Source organism: Aulostomus chinensis, chromosome 10 (assembly GCF_037954235.1).
Source record: "Aulostomus chinensis isolate RoL2024-O1b breed Wild chromosome 10, RoL_Achi_v1.0, whole genome shotgun sequence".
Lineage (NCBI taxonomy): Eukaryota > Metazoa > Chordata > Actinopteri > Syngnathiformes > Aulostomidae > Aulostomus > Aulostomus chinensis.
In genome coordinates, this window is record NC_141329.1 from 21,017,803 (window position 1) to 21,033,932 (window position 16,130).

A 16,130-nucleotide genomic window follows, 5' to 3' on the forward strand; every position below is an offset into this window, starting at 1 on the left:
AGTGATAATAAAGCAAGATTCAGCAAATATGATATAGATATGACAAACATTTTCAACTTTTGAGGGTGAACTTGAATAATAAGCGAGCAAAAAAAATCAAGACAACTAAAAGTTCCATGATGGACCTTTTATTTTCTTCAAAACACCAAACATACAGTACACTTGTGGGCTTTGAAAAGTATGTAACAGTAAAACAGTACACAAACCCATTTAAAATGTGAGTAGGTATACAAATCCCCATTAAAATAGGAAAAGGAAAGCTGTTAAATACCACTACAGAGGACACACAACAGGGAAAAATGTCCACCTTTTATTGCTCAATCCGTTAGATTTCCGCTACATTCCAACCATCTGTTGCTTTTTGCTGAACTTGAATGAAACATACTGATGATGAATTACTGTGCATTAGTAATTTATTTAATGAAAGTAATTTTTGCTAACTGTAAACCTAATGTAAGGCACCAAACCAAGAGGCGAGAAGAGCTGCATTATGGAAAGCACAAGCTGCTTCCTCCTTTGTGATGGAATTAATAACACGCCATATCAAAACTAGATTGTTATTGTTACACTTCTGTGGGAGTCACATTATGCATACAGCAAAAGGTGTGTGTGTGTGTGTGTGTGTGTGTCCCGATCTGAATCCTCATCCATGTCTCATCCAAACCCTTCAGTGGAGTTATTTATCGTACTGGTCAAGAGGGTAGTGCTCTTTGTACTGCTGCACGTGTCGCCACATGGACTCCCTCTGCTTGTCAATGGTCGGTATCATCTCATGGTACACGTCGGTGAAGAGTAGTTCAGGATTGGGCTTCAGACGCTTCTCGGCTTTCTCAAAGGCCTCCATCACCATCTTACGGGATTCTTTCCTCCAGCGCCTCTCATCGTCCTCGCTCCACCAGCCGCGGTTTGTCATGTGGTGTCTCAGCCTGGAGATGGGGTGGTCCTGCTTGTCCCAGTAGTTCACCTCGTCCACTGAACGGTACGCCGAGCTGTCGTCGCTGGTGCTGTGGTGGCCGATTCTGAAGAATACAAGGTGTTATCATTAGTTATGAATGTTTTCTACTTTATGACAGTAGCACTTTGTTCACATATTAATAACGCAAATCTTATCAGCCTTTCTTACATCCACTTCACGATATGAAGTTTGACCGAGTGTACATTCAATGCGATGCCTCAACCAAATGCAATCTTTTTCTTTTCTTAAAATCAATAAAAGATCATCAAATGTTTTGAATTCAAATTTCCCCCAATGCATTATTGCACACAGTTTAAGTCCCACCCCCCTGCTTGCTCATAATTAGAATTTTACTATGCACAAGTTATAGCCTGTCCACCAAATGGGTTTTTCTTCCAGCAGAGATTTCATAGAACGTTTAAGTGATTTGGAGCAGCAATGTTTGATTGCTATGATAAGGAATGTCCTTGAAATTAAAAATGTCAGCAGCAGGTACTTCCTCCTGTCCTTGCTGCAGGTGAAATAAAGACTAAGAGGGACAGAAGACAGATCTGCAGGTTCGCGTTGGTGTGCAAGGAAACGTCTTGATGAATGCAGTTCAAGCACTTGCACATGTACAATTTGACATTCGAACATTTTTCAACACTCTGTGACTGGAAAGAAAATACTCAGTGCAGGAAAGACCCTCATTGTCTCGTCACGCTGCTGGTGTTTGGGGTCAAAGCTTAAAAACACGTTTCTCAGTGAAAACTATCAAAAAGTCACACTGTGGAAAAAAAAGCTTTTAAGCACAAGGCCTTAGGCTGCACACCATGTAAACATTGTACAGTATGTGACTTCACCTCCATACTTGTTTTCTCTATTATCAAGCTTCCCATTTTATTTAACCAGGAAAATATAAATATCTTTAACAGACTTTATGTTACGTGAGGTCAAACATGAGGTTCCGTTTCATCTGATCATGATGGAACCAGGTCACACCTCACATCAGGCATACGTCGACTCACCTGTAGGTCATGGCCTCGATGAGGAACGGCTGGTTCTCAGCGACAGCCCTGCGGCGAGCTTCTTTTGTCGCGTTGTATACAGCAAACACATCGTTCCCGTCCACACGGATGGACAGCATGCCGTAACCCGGGCCACGAGCAGCTGTTCAATCAGAAATATGGCCATAAGGAGGAGCTGTAGGATCTCATGTCAAACAAGTCGAGAGAAGCACATCCACGCTTCTTACCTATGCCGTCCCCCCTGTATTGCTCATTGGTGGGCGTAGAAATGGCGTAACCATTGTTACGACAGAAGAATATCAGCGGGCACTCGAGAGTGGCAGAGAAGTTGAAACCAGCGTGTGCGTCGCCTTCGCTGGCCGCTCCCTCACCGAAATAACAGATCACGGCTCGGTTGATGTTTTCTCTCTTTATTGCATACGCAGATCCAACCGCTGAAACAAAAAGACAGGAACACCCATTTAGAATGATGCATGGTGACTGACATACACATCAGATGAGCCATGAACTCACCCTGAGGGATCTGTGTGGCCAGAGGAGATGAGATGGTTACGAAGTTCAGGTCTTTAGAGCCATAATGAACGGGCATTTGCCGGCCCTTGCCCAGGTCGTCGGCATTAGCGTAGCACTGAGCCATAAACAAATCCAGAGGAAACCCACGATACATCAGCACACCTGCAGCAGGAGAGAGATGCAAGAAAACCATCAGGACACTCAAATGTGTAGGCAGAAATGGACATAAAGCAGGCACAGAAGGGCCCAAAATACAGCAAAAAGTGACATAGTAACATCTGATCCACCATACACTCTCAGATAAAGCTTCAAGCTTGAGTTAGTAGAGCTATGTGAAAGTAAAAGCTCTACTTTCACAAACTAAAAAAAATTGAGACAATAACTGAAACTGTTAACAGTAAAAAAAAAAATAAAATAAAAGGGGGAAAAATAATAAAATCATGACACCACATCCTCACCAGCTTCTCTGTATTGACCGAAGACCAAGTCATTCGGGTCAAGAGCAGCTGCACTACCGATGTGTGTCCCCTCCTCTCCGTAGTTTGTCATATAAAAAGAAATCCGACCCTGGGAGAGACAACAGATCAACACTCATCTCCAACATTGCGAAGGCATCTTGAGGGTGAAAGCCAGGAAATTAATAACAACATACCTGCCGCTGAGATTCATAAAGAATGCGGTCCATTGTGTTCAGAAGAGTCATGTTCTGATAAAAGCTCAGAACTGTTTCTTTGGAAAGCTGAAGAAACACACAGAACAACCAGTGATGGAGCAGTTGAAGGCTTAGGAGTGCTGCAAGGGGAAGAGACAGACCGGCTATACCTGAGGGTCCTGGGAGGGGTCAATGATTTTGCCCTGCCGGTCCATCACCCGGTACACTGGGATCCCGGAGATGACATTGGGCTCAATGAACTCAAGGTGATCCACAAATTCTGCTGAGGCTCCAGGGAACTGAGGCTTGTCCAGCGATGAATCAAAGGGCTGCTGATGGCACAGGGCCAGAACACAAGTTTTTAATCACATCCCTGGAGCTTCTATAGAAGCTGATTTAATTTTCTTAATAGTGACGAAAGCCAATAACAAAATGCAAGGGGGCGGCATTTTGTTACCATAATGTGAAATTGTTTAAGTGGGAAACTTTGCACCTCAACTTTTTTGTAAACTTTCTAAAAGATGGTAATAATGATCTTTAGCAGTGCATAGAGATGTAGATCGAGACCTGACGTGAAGACTGTGTGAGCCAGTTCATACTAACATCATGTATTCCTAACAAACCATGAGTACAGAAATGTGTTGCGACCACAACAAATGGTCCAGTGGGGCTTTCAGAACAAGATTGACAACAACAAACACATTTATTTTATTGTTTTATCCTGCAGCTGCCTGACTGCAATTATCACGAAGTTAGTAGGCGTGATTACATATTTGATTTGTTTATACCCAGGTATTTCTTTTATCTCTGAGACGGACGCATTGAGCAGCCTAACTAAATCAGATTATGTGTATCTCACAGATGTTTTTCACTTTATGAGTTGCTTTCTCACCATGTAGCATTTGTTGTGACAATTCTACTTCCTATTTAACTTGACGCATGTGTTCTGCTAACACCCCCTTTATTCCACCAATCGGAGACAAGCTAACATATCCCGGCTAACAAGCAAGCTAGCTGCCAATCTGCTAGCACGACAAAACACACTATATGCTTCATTCTAGTAAGGCTGGATATACAAAATTAAAACATTAATACTATCCAGCAAGACACCATAAGGCTGAACAGCTGGATAAAATAAACTGACTTCGTCGTGCAAGAAAATTGACAGCTAAATTAGCTAGCTGGGTTACAAGCCATCGCGAGACCTAAGGAAGTCCAGCAACGCGTTTCTGTGAATCCTTGGTGGATCCCATAAACCAAGCCTTTTGCAAACCTTTTACACCCACTTTAAACGTTTCCGTTTACACTTAACCTAACCGAGTCTTCCAATCTAAATTACCAGGACAAGTGTCGATATTACCCCTCAATCCGCCTTCCGATTTGTCAAGCCGATATAACACCACGTCGCGGACTCTAACAACTGCTAAAGCGACCTTCAATGTTTGGCTGCTAACAGCTACATGACAAGATACTAAAACCAGATGATAGTCGTGATACTTACACTGACTGTGAAGGTTCTGCGTTGATGCAGCCTCGATGCCTTCACTCCTGCCCTTATTCGAAACGCATGGAAACACACGCCATACATTTTTTTCATTACGTTACTGTTAACAACCGTCGCCATCGGGCCAGCGCTGACCCGCTCCGGTCCTGCTAGCTAAGTTAACTTGTCGGAAACACTCCAAAGTAAATGTATCAGAACCGTGTCTGCGACGTGCGTTCGCTCGCCTTTCAATCTGCAACAACTCTGAGCTGGTCGCTGCAAACACCAGTGTCAAGTTAGTCAGAGTAATAGCTGTAAATTAAACCTTCAAAATAAAACTCAAAGTGACCCTAAATGCGTCACATTGAAAAGTGTAAGCTGCTCGGTTACTGATTAGCGACCTATGAACTTGGTTTTTGTTGATGGCCCCATGGTCTCATCATGTGAGAGCTATTCATGCAAACGGATAACGGCTAACTATACTTTACAACAGAGTATTGTTATGAATGCTTTTATTGTGAAGACAAATCAGACGACATCTGATATGAAACTGGACCAGAGGCGATGAGATAAGTCTAAGACAAAAGTTTATCTGATCTAATTGCATTTTAAAATCACTTTAATTTTCAAGATATTGTTCAAATGTAATTCAAGTAATATTACCATAATATCTTAATGTATACACTTAAGACACGTCGGCATATAAATCCACTCCAGTGTCATTTACTCATGACAAAATAAACTAGCATCATAATGACCAATATATTTTTGTTATACAAAAAAAAAAGGGGGGAGTCGGATGAAGGATGTCATCTCTGCTGTTTGCAGATGACGTGGTCCTCTTAGCTCCATCAAACCACACCTCCAGCTCCTGCTGGGGCAGGTCGCAGCTGAGTGGCTAGGATGAGAATCAGCTGCTCCAAGTCTGAGGCCATGGTCCTCAGCCAGAAAAGGGTGGACTGCCTGCCCACTCCGGATCGGGGGAGGTCCTGCCTCAGCTGGAGGAGTTTCGGAATCTTGTTCACGAGTGATGGAGGGGGAGATTGACAGGTGGATTGGGGCGGTGACTGCGGTGGTGTGGGCGTTAAACCGGTCTGTTGTGGTAAAGAGGGAGCTTAGCCAGAAGACAGAGCTCTCGATTCACCAGTCAGTCTACGTTCCAACCCTCCCGTATGGTCATGAGCTCTGGGTAATGACCGAAAGAACAAGATCGTGAATAGAAGCGGCCGAAGTTAGATCTCTCCCCATGGCAGGGTGGCTGGGCTCTCCCTCAGAGACAGGGTGAGAAGCTCAGTCTTTCGGCAGGTGCTCAGAGTAGAGCCGCTGCTCGTCCATGTCAAAAGGGTCACTTGAGGTGGTTTGGGCATCTGGTGAGGATGCCTCCTGGACGCGTCCCTCGGGAGGTTTTTCGGGCATGTCTGACCGGGAGGAGGCCTCGGGCCGCCCCAGGACATGCTGGAGGGATTATATTTCTCGGCTGTAAGAGTTGGTGGCAGTGGCAGGAAGAGGACAGTCTGGGTTTTCTTGCTGAGGCAACGGCTCCCGTGACCCAGACCTGGATAAGCTAAGGATGACGACGGCATGCATGACATTTATGATGTTGTCAAGCACTGGAAGGGTCCTTACCCAGGTAGCAGTCTACTCTTGGCTCTGATATGGGCCGCATATTATCTTGGCATTGAATTTCATTAGAACTGGGTCAGAAAAAAACGATTTAGACTACATGTAATTAATCGGTAAATGTATATACACAAGGGGACAAAATGCATATTTAGACAGTACCCAATCCAGCCGAGCAATATTGAGCTCCAGAACCACCACTGGAATTGTAACCATGATCTGTCATTAACACCACAGAAGAAGACCCCTTCAGTTAGGTGGATGACCTCCAGCGGAAAGATTGTATTAAAGCCATGAAGACTTGATACTGTTCTTGAGATACAAATCGGTATTACAAGACAGATTCACTGACTCATTGAGAATAAAATCTCCTTCCAAAGGACACCTTAAATAAAACACAGAACACCAAGGATAATGTTGAACTGACAAACTACCAAGAACCTTGAACACATTCATTTCTAGGTTTAAAATATCTTTGAATTATAAGACCCAGTCCTTTAAAATTTTCTTTATTCCAAATCTTAAATAAAAAAATCTTCTTCTTTAAACAATTATACAATTCACTGCAAAATAAACAGTAAAAACAAAACGGCATACAGAACTTGATAAAGGGCCATGATGGAGGAGGACAAGGGCTTTGAATGTTCAACAGTTAGTATTTACCCTCCATTCAGTTCAGCTCAGTCACATTAAGAGCAAGTCAACAGTGGACTGTGAATGCCTCTCCACAGCCTCTTCACCTGCTGCGGTGAACGCCGGTGAATCAGAATAAGACTTTTATGTACACACACATTCTCACGATCCTGATCCCGGATGTCGAAGGTCTGAAAACCTGGGTGCCCTTGAGGAGAAACGTTCAGAGCTTTAAAACACATTCCAGTGTAAACGTCATCAATGGGGAAGAAAGGAATGACGTGTGAAACAGAATACAGGGGTTGCATCAAAGCTCCAGAGATGACGAAGCCGCCCCCGCCAGTGTAAGCAGGGTATGGGCCATCGTAGAAGCTCAGAGGGATGTAGTATTTGCTTTTAGGGTCCCTGAGGGGGGACGCCATACTTATAACATGTCCAACATACAAGTGAGAAGTTTTAGAAGACTCCAGAGATGTCAGGTAGTTCAGCAATGCTGGTGTGTTGACAAATACATCATCATCCCCACTGAAGACAAAGGAAACATGAGGGCAGTTTTTCTGTGTCCAGCCGAATAGCATGTTCATTTTGAGCGTCAGGTTCAACAGGGATTCATGAAAGTCCCACTGCAGCACGTCCCCAAACTGTTTGGCTTCAAATGACAACAGGGGATTGACGTCGGGGTCATCCAGCGAGGAACTACCCAGGAGAAATACTGTACGTACCCTCAGCCCGGTCAAATATACCTCCTCTCGCCCCCAGGTCTCTCGCACCACTTGTCTCTGCTCAAAGTTCCTCGGTGTTGACTTGATGGCAAAAAGCAGGAAGGTGCCATTGTCCGTCACTGCCTGACCTGAGGAGCACTTTTGGGGTTGGTTGATCAGGACTGGTGGAGATGTACAGTTCATGCCCAGCAGAAAGTCGTGCAGAAGTAAAGGGTAGGAGTTGATGTCGTGCACATTGGTTTGCAGAAGCTCGTGATTCGTCTGCCTGCAGTCAGACCAATGGGAGCCATGTCTAAAAGGGTCCCCACCATTGTCCAGACGCTTGAGAGCTGAATGCAGGAGGCGGTTCCAGTACGCTCCATTTTGAGGGATGGAATGTCTGAGGCCACCAACAATCGCCACGTTGGGGACATCTGTGCGACGCATGCTGGACTGCTCCTGCTTGACTGTGGGTTGCCTGGTGATGAAGAAGAGGGTGGGACGCTTCAGGAGGTCCTCCAGTCCAAGCTCATGACTGGGAGTTGTCTGGTGTAAGGTCGAATAGAAGAAAATCAGAAAAAAGGTGGTAAAAAGGATCGTAACACAGCAGGTTTGAAGGGGCCTCATTGGTGCGATGGAAGTAAACCGGGCCTCATTAGAAATGGATCATGTTTCAGGTCCTGGGTCCTGGTACCTTCAGGTTATGTTGACTGAGATTTCTCTGCCAGCAGGATAAAAAACAACAACAACTTATATGACACATTAGGCCTGTTTTTATACACACACACACACACACACACACACACACACACACACACACACACACACAGGTCATCATTCTGGATCGAAAGACCAAACAGAAGGCTTTTACACAAGACAAAAATACAGAATTTAACTGGTTATTATGACACAACAACCATAAGATGACATGACTTTTATCAATTCATAGCCAAAATATAATCAATTGTACCCGTACATCCATATTGGCAGAATCTAACTAAACGTGGAAACCTATATCAGTGGATAAACAACGTTTGATGATCTTTCAACAATTATCCTATAAACACACACAATTAGATAAATAACAGTAAACTTAACAGTTGTTTGAGACAAACACATTATTTTATATCCCCACATTTCATGCCTAAAACATTAAAAAAAAATTGATGCTACAATTTTAAGAGGAGTCATGGTAATGCAGCAAAGTAACTTGCTCTGAGAAACTGGCAGTTTATTTAATCCTGTTTGCTCAGTCTCAACTTTCTGCTACAGTCAATAAAAAACACATGGAAAAAATTAGTCATCCTTATTTCAACAAAAAATTCAAATGTTTGAATTAGCCGTCTTCCTCGTGAAGTAATTGTATATTTTTTTTTTCATTCAACACCCTCCCAGTTACGTTTGATTCAAAAATCAACCTGCGTATTTACATTCAAGGCGACTTAAATCAATTTAATTCAAGAGGAATCAGAAGCATCACGATTGATTCACAGTGCGGTTCAATTACAAGTCTACATAATTATCCTGGTATAAACGTGCTTTCAGTGCACACAATTGAAATGTAGACTAATGTTTTTGCGTCGAACGTGTACCGTAAGTCTCTGGGGATTCTCTCGAACATAACCTGCTCTCTTGTGTTTAATTAGAAGCGAACATGTTCAGTGCGAAAAAAGAAAGAGGGGAAGAAAAAAAAAACAGGGAGGTCCTCCAAGGACCTTCTTGATCAAGACAGATCCGGGTGCAGGGATTTCAGCAATTAAACGATCGCATGTTAGACTGGATATTTACGCTTGTTTGACGCGACTTTCAACTCGAATGCAGGCGGGTGAAGCCGGTGGCCTTCGGGGAAAGTCGGCTGATTTCCTGCCTGCAACTTCAAATAAACCCGCACCCGACTTCCTTCGCCAATGCTTTCCTCTTTCTGCTTCAAAATTATTTATTTACTGTCCCACGGAAGTTACTGAAGTCAAAACAATAAAAATCAGTAAAATAAAGTATTTAGTACAATGAAAAACAGTCAAACGTTAGATACAACACGCCTTTAGTAAAACTTGAGAGACAGGTGGACGAAAGTGAGTGGTTGTTCGTTATGCATGCGGAGAGTATATAATTTATAAATAATTCTTTTAATATGTGCGTGTGTGTGGTGGGCAGGTGAGTCGGTGGTTTACCGCGTGGTTTAGTCCATGTTAAGCAATGCAGTGTAGGAAAGTACTTACTGGGCCCGAGAGGAACAGAAGTTACAAAATCTATAAAACTTCCAGGTGAGGTCACGTCCTGGAGTCAGCAAGTGAACGAATACTGTAATAATTCCAGGTTGAGCTTCTCTTGCATGTGGAGCAGCGACAAGCAGATGCGTGAGTGCGCGTGTGTACCTGACACGACTCGTTCTGACGACACAGCGGTTTATATGGGCTTAGACCACGCCCACAACTTTATTCAAATATTTGACAGGAAACATCACTCACGTACAAAGTATCTAAGACAATATGTCCATTGTAAAAGTCATCAGGAAGAGTACATTGTATTAGCACAGTGTTCAGATCAGTAAAGCTCCTTTTTTATCTTCTTCTTCTTCAATGTATTGCATCATGTGTAGGCTTCAAAAAATATTAAGCCTGGTTCATTGGGACAGAAAAGAATCAGACAACCACAAAACACATGTAAGTCATTCCTATACAACGGAAAACAAATGTTCTCTTCCATACCAAACCATGCAAATGTTCACATTGGTGGTGCTTGTTCACCAATTTTGAGAAAGAAGTATTTCTACAGAGCCCCTCCTTGTAACAGCCCAGGAACCTCAGAGAAGTGCAAATCCACACTCTCCTTTTCATAAGTCATACAGGTTTTTCTAGGTTCTTTTTTTTTCTTTTTTGCAATCTGTAAAAAGAAACAGTATTAAGTGAAATATCCAAAACAAAATGTGGTAAAGCAGAGGTTTTAAAAGTACTACACAGATGTCATTTAGCTAAGCAGATGCGGCAATGTGGTGGAATTTCCCTCTTTTTCCTACTTCCAAGAGTCAAAAACTAGTAAATGATTTAGGACAGATAGTTTTCATGTATTTGATGGCTCTGAAGTTCTATAAAACCATACAATTAGGCTAGTTTGGCTGTCTTTCAGCTCAAACATGATTCCATATTGGTATCCAGAGGAAGAAAAAAAAAATATCTATAGGCAAAGACAGACATTGAAAGCCCCTGAAAAAGAAATTCAATTTTCCCAAACATTTGAGTGACTATAGATATATTTAGCAGATACCATCCTGAATAAAGTAGTCGGTGAGTGATTTATTGTGGGGGTGTTTGTTTGAGTTCTGTCCAAATATCCGGTAGCTGATGGCAGAACTGAAAAGCATTCATAAAAGGAAGAGTACAGATATGTGCTTGTCTCCTGTTTTTCTCAGCTGACACTAAGGGGGGGGGGGGGGGGTGTCACTGTATATTAAATAGAAGTGACAAAAATGATACATCTCTTTTAAAAGCCTGCTTTTTTATTTTTAAATCAAATCTAGTTGTTCAGATCCTGAGAACTTAGCGAGATAAGGCAGATGGGGTAAAACTCTTGGCCTCTCTGCAGCTGAGATGAAGTGCTGTTTCATTAGGTGCCCTGATGTAACTGACGGTGAAACACCAGTCGGTGCTTCAGTCACTACTGGTCGCTTCAGTTTACTCTAAAGCAGGTACTGGGGGGGATATTATAGCGCCAAGTATCAGTAAATTAACATCATTTCATCTGTTTTTCTAACAAGAATAATAAAAAAAAAAGGTTTATCATACCCATGTGCTGGTATTCGGTATTGCATCCCAATTATGAGCATATCAACCAATGCTGGGCCAATACCTCTAATAATAAGATACATCTACTAACTGTATGCAGTGTGCACTCAAGGAGATAGTGTTCATACCTTAAGGGAGAAGTTTTCGAGCATTTAGTCATCAAAGGAGCATCTAAAAAGGCAAGAAAAATACTGAAGATGGCAAGAAAGGAAAGTTTCTGAAGGAATAAGGGTTAAAGCTCAAAAGCTGAATGGAAGTGAGAGACTCGAGGCAAAAACATGGATGCAAGTCAGTTGTTGAGGGTTTAGTGATGAGAAGCGGGGAAGGAAGTCAGCGAAGGTCGCTCTCTTCGTCCTGTATGGTTTTCTTGATGCGGAGAAGCATGGTGGTGAGCCACTGGTCCAATCGTGAAATGCTGTCATATTCCTTCACCTGAGCCCAAAATAAAATTCAGTATTTTAGTGAACATCATCAAAAATAAAGCTAAAGCCACTCTTGCTCTGCTTAATGTAATCTTATCAAAAGGCAAGAAATATTTGTCTCTGCACAAGGATTTTATGAAGCTTAATAATTAACTTTTAACAGTTTATGACAATCTCAGAAATTCAGCGATAGCTAATCATTTTCAAGTCAGACAGTAGATAATCGAAACACAGAGGAACTGCTGACAACTTCTATTTATTCAGCAATTCTGCACTGACTTTGAACCCCTCTGAGTGATGAAAGAACTCACCGAATCAGTGTAGGCCTCCACATTCTGTTCTTCACAAGCATCTAGAAGTTTCTGGTTAAATAAAAGAAACGTGTTTCATGAATAAAAGAAAGTGGATGGTCAAAACATCATTCTAAAAAATGGACAGCAAATTCATTAACAACCTTTTGTGAGGCTAGAGCTCGCACACCTCCTGCTGTCATGCACCATTACCTATAGATTTACAGCTTCTTTTGAGACGCAATCCACGATTTCAGCCACTAGGGGTCTCTCAAAACACCACAAAAGGGTCTCCTCTCTGCTCTATTCTACTTGCCTGTAACCTGGGATTCCTACAAGGCATCCTGAGGAAAGAAGAGGCTGACAGAAGGAGGATGCACAAGCCTTTTCAGCATGTGTCACAAATAAAAGAGGAGTGTGAAATACAAATGGTAGGAGCAGGACTCTTTTTATGGTCATAATTTACACAAGCTATTATATTTATATTTGTGTGTTAAATATGCATTTCGAAGCAGAGCATCAAAGGATAAGGAAACAGAAGCTGACAGTTTCATCTTTGCCATATCTAGAGGATTATTGGTTCAAATGGTTTTAGAGGCAATAAGATAAAAAACACTCACCTTCAACAATTTGCACTCTCGGGAGTCTGAAAAGGCTGGAAACATTTCTTCGTACTTCTGCACTGCAAGCTGAACGACGACAGGGCAGACATTAGAACAAAGGTTCATCGTAAACTTGTGGTGCACGGATATAGCATTTTAGCTGCCACTTACTTTGGCGTTCAGCATGTCTACACAGAAGTGACACAGCGCTGCCTTGAAGAAATGATCCTTGGCACTGTATTTCAGCAGCGTACTGTCCATTGCATAGGTTCCGACCTACAATCACAGAGTACCAGCCATTTTTTTCATTACGTCAGGCCCTGAACTGCACCTGAGACGCTGCGAGGGAGAATTATCTCACCTGCTCATAGATCTCTATAGCTTTCATGTACTGCTCCAGCTGGGCTGCATAGGTCGCAACTTTCAGAAGGCACTTGTTCGCTGAGCTGAAAAAGACAGAAAGAGATTCTCAGTCAGTTTTGTGCTCATAGAAGTGACTTCGAAGATATTTAGAAATTATAAACAAAAAAGGAAATTAAAAATAGTCTGTACAGTGCCAACAATTCTTGTTGAATCAACCTCATAAGCACAGACATGAATCGATGCTGATCATCTAAAATATGCCAATAATCTGCCGGTCAACCAATATTAATTAAAAACAAAGGAGACACACAACTGGCCGAATACATAATACACAACTGGCTGAAAAACGCATTTTTAAATATTCACCTTGTGGATTCTTCACCTTTGTAATAATCTCCTGCTTGTTCATAATGAGCAATGGCCTGGAATGAAAAGATAATACGATAAAAGTTCGAAAAAGAACAGACATTTCAGTGCTTGAGGCTTTAATTCACTCCTGACAGCTAAAAAAAGAGCCTGCCGGCAGTTATACTGCCGCCTGAAACGCTAACATTTCAACCGACCTTGTCGATGTCCACCAGCTCTGTCTCATATATTTCAGCAATGGCGATGTGATGTTTTGCTGCAATGGTGAAGCGACCCTTAAGGCATTATGGCCCCCAAAAAATCATTTAGGATACAAAAGGGGAAATTGTATATTAGAAAAATGTAAATCAGATCCTAAATATAAAAAATAAAACTTCTTAAAGAGACATAAACTCACCATATCTGTGTAAATCTCAATTGCTCTGTTTAGACAGTTTATGGCCTCTGTTGGAAAAAATAATACCAATAACCACGTGTTAATACCACGTTTATTCAGGTGATTGTAACCACATGATTCTTATCATGCCACTGTGGAGGGTCCCCCATGGTCCCTTTTTTTCATTTTATGTGACATTGCATATCGAGAAATTAAATAGCAGTACTTCAATTTGGCATTTAGTGTAAAATGAAAACTATGATGAAAACTATATTTTATCCAGAATATTATATCAGGTAAAATATACGTTAGTGATGGTGTTACTAATTTTAACGTTAGTGTTCTAGGGTTATATATCATTGATAAACTTAGGTTCATAAATCACTGCAATTTGAAAGAACTACTTGTGAGAAGTCAAATGTTCTCATTCAAATTACCTCCAACAATATTTCTTTGTTTAAACAATGTCCTTGACATGAGAAGTAAAGCAAAAAAGCCAGAATTTGATGAGTGAGGTGAATATATTACCACTGAGTAAATTCAGCTTCACTCATCGGGGTATTGTGAGTGCTATTTTTTAGTCAAAAACATGGTGACCTTTGAGTTTGAGTTTTTGTGTGGCTTTGTATCAGTGCAAAAGATACAATTGTCCACAAATGTCAAATGTTAACGACACAAATGGAAGAACGGGTGTAGCAGCTTGTATAACTGGTAGTATTAGTGAGCTTTCATACCCCAGGGGTGGTGGAGGGAGCAATGTTTACCTTGTGGATCAGCTTTTTTGAAGGCATTTCCAGCATCTATGAAATTAGTTGCTGCATCGTGTTTGCTCTGCATCTGCAGGTGGAGAAGAGCGGCTTGGGAGAATGCATTTCCTGCAGCTGAAAAGATGAGGTAGAGAGGGGGAGAGAGAGAGAGAGAGAGAAAAAGAGAACTGAATGCACAATCAAAAACAAGGAAAAACACCTGTTCGCACAACTAGTAATAATCATCTTACCACACCAGTTTTTGGCCATCTTGTACATGTTGGCGGCCCTCACATACAGGTCACAGGCTTCTTCCAACTTAGAGGAACCCCTGTGTGACCACAATGGTGTTAAAGTATTTACCATGTATTTTTGAATGAAACCATACACATAATATCAGACGAATGTCAAGAGCTATAAATGTTTATAAAAAAAAATGTTGACTGTGTGCAAGTCGGAGACAAACACTTGCAGGTGAAAAAAGGGTCAAACAAATAGGACTGAACAACACTGGATTTTAATTTGTAGATATCCAATATGGAAATAACCTCTCTACATGCTGTTATTATCCAGCGTTTTCCTACGCTTGAAAACTGGTCACCATTCACTTATTGTCTGGGAGTTTATTGCAATGCCTTTTTTTTTTTTTTTTTTGCAGAACTTGTAGCAGTGTTTTATGGACTAAAAAAAAACAACTTCAGCCGACTTTTCATGAGGGTGAATAGAAAATGGTTCTTCACTTGTGGGGTGATCTATTGCTTAAATCAATATGAAGTAAGTCACTTATCCCTTCAACAAATCTACATTAAACACATTTGGCTTAGGTGGGATTGACATGCGAGTAATCATGAAAACGAATATTTCCCCGGTAGATGGCGCTATGAGACACACATGCGTCAATACAGGGATTCGTTTATTTCGGAGTAACTTGCTTGTTATCTACCACATTTCCTCTTTCAATACAATCATAAAATTGCATGACATAATAAAATCAACCTTATAAGTCATGACAGCACGTTATGTTTGAGCCCTGAGGTGTTGGCTGCGGCAAGCTGTTTATGCGCACTTTTATTACCAGTTAGAAAATGATACACAGAAGGTCAATGCTAAGCAATAAGCATGAAAAGCTTAACTCCGTGTACCGCAGTTTAAAACAATGTCCAAAACAGCGTATAGACAACTACGATGCAGGCTGGTACAGCTATGTTAAGAATTTTGTTTTTGTCCTGCCAGCGGACCTTGCCAGCTCGTCGCCTTCCGCTTAGTTGGCCTTTAGCTTGTCAAAACTAGCCACAAATGAGCAACTCACCCAAAAAGCGCTCCGAAAAACGACTGCGATGACTTCATCTTCTTTTCGGCCTCTGCCACTAAAGCCGTGGCTTCCTTTTCTTTCCCGCTATTATCCATCTTATTGTCAACGCTCGGATTTAATAGAAAGACGAGGAAAATGCGAAAGTCAACAAATTAGCTAACTAATGCTAGCAGCTACGGGTTGCCTTGTCACATCACAAGCCGCAAACCTCACCTGTCACGTGATACGAGAGCAGAGGAAGCACTACAGATGCATTCAAGTGTTGCCCAGAACTCTAGGATCTGCAACGACAGCAACATTTATTCTC

The 16,130-nt window shown here is 41.8% G+C and overlaps 3 protein-coding genes across 9 annotated transcripts; all 3 read right to left on the reverse strand.

Annotated features, from left to right (window-relative positions):
• Positions 1–120: 120 nt before the first annotated feature.
• bckdha (branched chain keto acid dehydrogenase E1 subunit alpha) lies at positions 121–4,924 on the reverse strand. Of its 3 annotated transcripts, none has more exons than XM_086215232.1 (8): positions 4,629–4,924; positions 3,298–3,456; positions 3,128–3,214; positions 2,934–3,042; positions 2,476–2,637; positions 2,190–2,396; positions 1,963–2,104; positions 121–1,019 (listed from the first exon to the last, which is right to left on the reverse strand). In XM_086215232.1, the coding sequence occupies exons 1-8, from the start codon at positions 4,749–4,751 to the stop codon at positions 677–679; spliced, it is 1,332 nt and encodes a 443-aa protein (XP_086071358.1). In that variant the 5' UTR covers positions 4,752–4,924; the 3' UTR covers positions 121–676. The 3 variants fall into 3 exon arrangements, with proteins under 3 accessions (XP_086071358.1, XP_086071357.1, XP_086071359.1); XM_086215231.1 differs by having other exon boundaries at positions 3,298–3,459; XM_086215233.1 differs by lacking the exon at positions 4,629–4,924 and adding an exon at positions 4,488–4,549 and having other exon boundaries at positions 3,298–3,459.
• Positions 4,925–6,705: 1,781 nt separating this feature from the next.
• On the reverse strand, positions 6,706–9,930 carry b3gnt2l (UDP-GlcNAc:betaGal beta-1,3-N-acetylglucosaminyltransferase 2, like). Of its 5 annotated transcripts, XM_086216409.1 has the most exons (3): positions 9,784–9,930; positions 8,259–8,285; positions 6,706–8,110 (listed from the first exon to the last, which is right to left on the reverse strand). In XM_086216409.1, the coding sequence occupies exon 3, from the start codon at positions 8,009–8,011 to the stop codon at positions 6,920–6,922; it is 1,092 nt and encodes a 363-aa protein (XP_086072535.1). In that variant the 5' UTR covers positions 8,012–8,110; positions 8,259–8,285; positions 9,784–9,930; the 3' UTR covers positions 6,706–6,919. The 5 variants fall into 5 exon arrangements, with proteins under 5 accessions (XP_086072535.1, XP_086072532.1, XP_086072536.1 ...); XM_086216406.1 differs by having other exon boundaries at positions 6,706–8,285; XM_086216410.1 differs by lacking the exon at positions 8,259–8,285 and having other exon boundaries at positions 9,784–9,929.
• Positions 9,931–9,965: 35 nt separating this feature from the next.
• napab (N-ethylmaleimide-sensitive factor attachment protein, alpha b) lies at positions 9,966–16,072 on the reverse strand. Its single transcript, XM_086216411.1, has 11 exons — positions 15,821–16,072; positions 14,763–14,842; positions 14,530–14,646; positions 13,787–13,833; positions 13,587–13,664; positions 13,390–13,445; positions 13,022–13,106; positions 12,832–12,936; positions 12,679–12,747; positions 12,080–12,130; positions 9,966–11,778 (listed from the first exon to the last, which is right to left on the reverse strand). Exons 1-11 carry the CDS (start codon positions 15,916–15,918, stop codon positions 11,677–11,679), a joined length of 888 nt encoding a protein of 295 aa, XP_086072537.1. The 5' UTR covers positions 15,919–16,072; the 3' UTR covers positions 9,966–11,676.
• Positions 16,073–16,130: the final 58 nt, after the last annotated feature.